Source organism: Priapulus caudatus, unplaced genomic scaffold (genome assembly GCF_000485595.1).
Source record: "Priapulus caudatus unplaced genomic scaffold, Priapulus_caudatus-5.0.1 Scaffold5, whole genome shotgun sequence".
Classification (NCBI taxonomy): domain Eukaryota; kingdom Metazoa; phylum Priapulida; class Priapulimorpha; order Priapulimorphida; family Priapulidae; genus Priapulus; species Priapulus caudatus.
This window is the reverse complement of record NW_014577066.1, coordinates 590531-596439: the sequence shown is the minus strand read 5'-3', so window position 1 is coordinate 596439 and position 5909 is coordinate 590531. Positions and strand designations below refer to the sequence as shown.

General features: G+C 41.6%; 1 protein-coding gene across 1 annotated transcript in view; it reads left to right on the top strand.

The window, feature by feature from the left end:
• The window catches only part of LOC106804965 (tetratricopeptide repeat protein 24-like), a 25963-nt gene that overhangs the window by 11775 nt on the left and 8279 nt on the right, over positions 1–5909 (top strand). The window contains exons 9-11 of the mRNA XM_014806386.1: positions 215–343; positions 1919–2124; positions 3344–3432. Of these exons, the coding sequence (XP_014661872.1) occupies positions 215–343; positions 1919–2124; positions 3344–3432 (424 nt within the window). The remainder of the gene's footprint in view (positions 1–214; positions 344–1918; positions 2125–3343; positions 3433–5909) is intronic.

Below are 5909 nucleotides of genomic sequence, written 5' to 3'. Positions count from 1 at the left end.
GTGCGTGCGTGCGTGCGTGCGTGCGTGCGTGTATATTAAATATAGCGATAATCATATTTTTATATAAATTCACTGTTGGAATTTCATCGTGACAAGATACTTCAGCACCTGCGAAATAGTACCTGCACTAGTGGTAGTAGTGCATTGCTTAGATGTAGAGTAGGGCTTAAGATTTTCACGTGACTGCAAAGGAGTCTTCTGCTGTTTGCTTCAGCTGAGCTTGGCAATCGAGGTTCACAAGGTCAAAGCTTCTGTAACCTGGCATACGCGTACGCAAAGCTGTGCAAGTTTGAAGAGGCGGGCGAGGCTTACCTGCATGCTCTGCAAGCCTTCAAAGACATTGGTGAGTGGATGCAGCATGTAGCATTCAGCCACATTGTAGTTCCTTATAGTTGTCCAGGACATGAAATTCAGATATTTTTGCAACAACAGTTTTTTACCAGCCCTCACAGATTTTTTTCCCAAAAATAAAGAAGATTGTTTCACTGACTCATGCTTGTACGAAAAATGTTGTAGTGTGCGGCATCACGTAGTAGTTGTTGAACAGACTATAATGCAGATCGTGAATGATGTCCGAAGTGTTTTTGTCAATGTCATGTTTCCAGTTTCACGCTTTGCTTCTGCTTGTAAAATGTTGATAAATTTTGGCGTGATATCCTTCAGGTAAAACAGTATTGTACGCTATTTCCTCATTAATGCTATAAATAAAAACGTAGGTACTCGCTAACACGGCTGAAACTACTGGCTCGGAGAGCCGGTGTTTTGCCAATGTTACTGGCCCTCCAAATAATTTGCCGGCAGATGCCGGTGGGCTGGTGCTAATTTTGCGCCCTGGTTGTCACAATGTCCATGATGAAGCCACCACGTTCCCTACCCCATCTCTACTTCTATGCTACCTCTGTTATTTTCCACTCCACATTTAGCTGTCTTTCTGGTGCTTTTGTTATTTCCTTAACTCAACCTCTACTACTGTGTTCCCTTTTCCCATCACCCACCCGTAACACTCTGCTATCACCAATTTTTCCCACTCCCACCTATACCTTTCTGCTACCTGTGCTATTCCCCTGTCCCCACCTGTACCTTTCTGCTGCCTCCTCCACTTCTCTATCCTCACTGTCACCTCTCCACTGCCTCCACTGTTGCCTCGTGTTCTTATACCTCTCCCTCTTATTCTCACCCCTCTAGGCCTTGACTTCCCCATTATTCTACACTTACACTTTCTCTACTATATCTAGTCCTTATTCCCTTCTTTCCTGTCTTTTCTATTTGTTCCTACTTCTCCTCCCTTCTCCTATCCACTATGTTCCGTAACTCTTCATGTATTGTATCTACCTCCTTTAGTTCTTCTCATTCCCCACCTCATCGTCTCTGTAGCATCTACCTCCCCACTCCTTTTTTCTACTCTCCCACATTCTCCTCTTCATCCATCACGTCTATTTCTACCCCATCTCCCTACTTCTATGTAACTCTTACTCCTCCTCTACTCCCTCCTCCTATCCTTTACCTCGTATCTTTTCCTCTTGCGTTACCCTTTGTCTTCCCTCCATGTACTTCCCCCATCTTTTCCTACTCCACTTAGCACTCATAACATCATTTTATCCACAATCTTTTGTAGTGATTCTCCTTATGGCCTATGCCTGTTAATTTCATATCATTCTCACAAGGAATGGCTTGGGATTGGTTTGATAATGACCTAATACTGCCATGGAATGCCTTTAGCTTTGACCGTTATTTATAAACAATTGAAATCGCGAGTACATCATATATACGTATTTACGTAATCTCCACAGTTTTATTTATCTATGAGTAATGAAGACTCAAATGCACAAGTCCAGTGAAGCGTATATAGGGGTACTCGGTGTACGGAATTGGTGTAATCCATTCTATATGCATTGTTTCTCTACTATTTCTCTCCCAGGTGACAAGCACAGTCAGTGGCAGGCATACGAAGGCCTGGGTTCGGTGAATCTCCATCAGAACAGGCCGGGGAAGGCCGCCCAGTTTTTCAAGATGGCGCTGAACATAATTTCGACGGCCGAGCACAACACAACAGCGCAGTCTCGCATCGTGGGGAAGCTCACTGACGCGTTGCAGTGTCAGCTTCAGCAAAATCTCTCCATGCAGGTACGCAGCAGCGAGTAGCACGTCGCTGCTCCACATTTAACAGGAGAAGTCTTGGTGGAAGAGATGAATGCAGATGGTTGATGCAATGAGTACTGTATACGCCATGCTTTTCGCGTACAGATATTTTCGCGTATTTAGACTTGACGGACAATTTCGTGAGTGGTTAATTTCGCGGTCGGTGAATTCCCGAATCAGTGAAGAACAGCGTGTTGTTATTTTCGCGGTCGGGAACGCGTTCTCGAAATTCACGAAAATTAAACCACTGCGAAATATACAGCGTATACAGTACTCTGTGAATCACAGAGAACATGTCATTTATTGGACTATAGGATGTGTACAGGTACAGATGGCCTTGATAGGCGTCTCTTCCACCGCAGGAGACTCGAGGAGTTTCCTCCTCTACCTTGGGAGATTCTCTGAGTATCCCCCACCCTGGGAGTGTCCCCTGCATTAGGAGTTTCCATCGGGGGCTTCCCTGCATTGAGAGTCTGTAGAGGTTTTCGCCACCTTGGGGTTCTCTAGGGATCTCCCCTACCTTGCGAGTCTAAGATTTTCTTCCACCTTGGGGTTCTCTAGGATTCTACCCCACCTTGAGAGTCTCCCCTGCTTTGGATGTCTATCTTCTTGACATGTTACCACCACCACCACAACAACAATAACAATAATAATTACAGTAATATGTAATTAGGTTAATTTATAAATAATATAAAAAAGATTGTGATAAATGTAGTACGTTTTTTTAATGCAGTGAGATCATTTAATGAACGAAGATAAAATAATTTATTCATACACTTCTCTACTATTGCCGATTAGTTTCGTTATTAATTTATTACATCATTATTCATTATTTCATTATTTATGACTTTAGCATTATTTACTTTTTTAACAATGACTTGCCTATTAAGATTAGGGTCATAGATCTGCCCCAGATTTTTGAGAAATACAAATATGCCTAATAAAAAGTAGTTGGTACTAAAGTAATCATAATAATCCAAAGTGTGGTTCATTTCCCCAAGCCTTACTCTCATAGAAGTAATACTCTATATAGAAGTATACTTGAGAGCCATACTCTCAAGGAAATACTCTCATATTCCTCTGTAATGTCACGAAATTGTGTCCTTCGTCACTTGGAATTTTCTGAGACGACATCCGTAAAGACATTTGTCACAACATCTTGTCTCATCAACTCTCTAGAATAATTGTCTCTGATGTCTCGCAGATGCAGGGTGCGCGTGGATTCACTCCCATGTACCTGCATCGTGGGTATGAGAGTGATGTTGGACTCAGTCGGACGTGGAACACTCATGGGTAAGTATTCATTCTCGCTGTGTGTGTGTGTGTGTGTGTACTTGCAACCCGTTGACATGAAATGACATACCATGACATGACATGAACTGATATGACATGAACTGATATGACATGACATGGTGTGACATAAACTGATATGACATGACATGACATGAACTAATATGACATGAACTGATATGACATGAACTGATATGAATGAAATGGTGTGACATGAACTGAACTGATATGACATGATATGACATAACATGACATGATATGACATGACATTATATGACATGACATGACATGACATGACATGACCTGACATGACATGATAAGACATGACCTGACCTGATATGACATGATATGACATAACGTGACATAACATAACATGGCATGATGTGACATGACATGGCATGATGTGACATAACATGGCATGATGTGACATGACATGGCATGATGTGACATGGCATGACATGAACTGATATGACATGACATGACATGACATGACATGGTGTGACATGGCATCACTGCCATGATCGTCAGCAATGAAGTGATTAGCTGCACTGTTTTGCTCTTCTCATCCTATTTCTAGAAAACAAATAGATAGAGAAAGTAAATATTTAAAACGTAATTCGTGGAGAGACAAGATACAGTACAGTACATGTGACTGCAGCGAATGCGTGTTATGGTATTTGTGCTAATGTGTTCGTTCACTTGACAAGAAATTGACCATCGCCTTTATTAATGCTCTACACTGCTATATATTTCTGAAACTGGTGCAGCTGGTAATTACAATAATAATTTGTTAAGAAATAAACTTAGTACCTGATACACTGAAACAGACTAGCACTATGAGAACAAGTCTGGTAAATGCAAAACGCAATGGAAAGTCACGATGTTCAGAATCGTTAGTGCAAAAAGTCCGGCACGTTTCCGCACCGTTTGACATTTTGGAAAAATCATTACAATGAATTAAATATTTACATGCTTGAAATTTTTACACAACAAATTTATGCCATATTCTGTCGATTGATTAACTCCTACACTTTGCGCACGTGAGGATGGCGGCACTTGAAATGGTCTGCTGATATGGATTCCATGCATGACATTATATGCTGTATAACACGTATATTTTTATCTGAATGTACATCTTGCTGTTACTGCTGCCTATGCAAGTGTGGAAGCACAGTCGATTTAGTGTTTTACCGACAAGTGACCTTCCAAACGGGAGATACACAGGTACAGATGTAGTCATTCTGTCATTCATGCCTTAAACTGTGGAGTAGTATAAGCTAAAGGATGAGTTAGCACTACTATTACAAGAGGTGATGTATTTCTGGTTCTGTGCATTACGGTGTAAGAATCGAATGGAAATTTCTTTTCCATATCGACTAGTTATGGGATGCGATCTGTTCGTATAAAAGCGTATACGTGCATGGGCGTGCGTAGGTATGTAGGTGCGTAAGGGTCTAGTTTCATCACCGTTTACTTTGACGGGAGGCAGCTAGTACGCGGCAGAGTGCTTTCGCTGCGCTTTCGTGGCAGGTATTACGTGTCTCTGTGGAGGCGGCTGTTGCTATGACACATCGGGCTGGCTTCATGCGTGAATGCCAGAGATTGTGATGATGTGTTGATGTGTGTTTGTACCTTACGAGTAGCTCAGCAGCTATAGTGATGATCGACCAAGTCTCCGATTAGCTGCTGACAGAACGTGATCAAGTTGAGAAGTTATTAATGTTACATGCCATCGTGATTGTATGCGTTGGAAGTATCGTGTGGTAGAAAATCTGCCTATACAAGCACGCACGCACGACTGCACACGCTTACTCACGCACACACGCACGCACGCACTAATGCACGGACACAAAAACAATATGTAATCGCCTAATAGTCGAGACCATATACGCGTGTTTAGGCCTAGTAAAAAATTAAGGATAGGTTCTTTGTAGAACATTGTACAATGGAAAAGATTCATGAAAAACGAGCTACGCCGTACTTTTTATGATGGTATTGCGTATGATTGAGTACTCACTTGGTTGGAATTTATTTGCTTTAATAGCCAAAGAGCGGGGAGCACTAGAGAAGGGATGTGTGGGTATAATTGTCCTTTTTTTATTGCTAGATGCTGCTAGAACTTTGCAAGAACCTGCTGTTTTGCTAAATTTAATCATTTTAATTATCATTCATATATTTATAATTCATCTCAAAGGTTATTCACTTTAATAGGCAAGGAGTGAGAGAGCAGGAAGGAAATCTTTTATTGTCCTTTTTTATGCGATAGATTTTTGCTAGGCTTACCGAACTTGTCCGTTTGTTTTCAAATGCAGAGTGGGCAGGGGGAACATAATCTGCTTGTCCCCTTTTCATTACGTTTGCTTTAATTTACGCTGTTTGTGCTCAGCTGTTTTCCAAATGCAGAGTGGGCAGGGGGAACATAATCTGCTTGTCCCCTTTTCATTACGTTTGCTTTAATTTACGCTGTTTGTGCTCAGCTG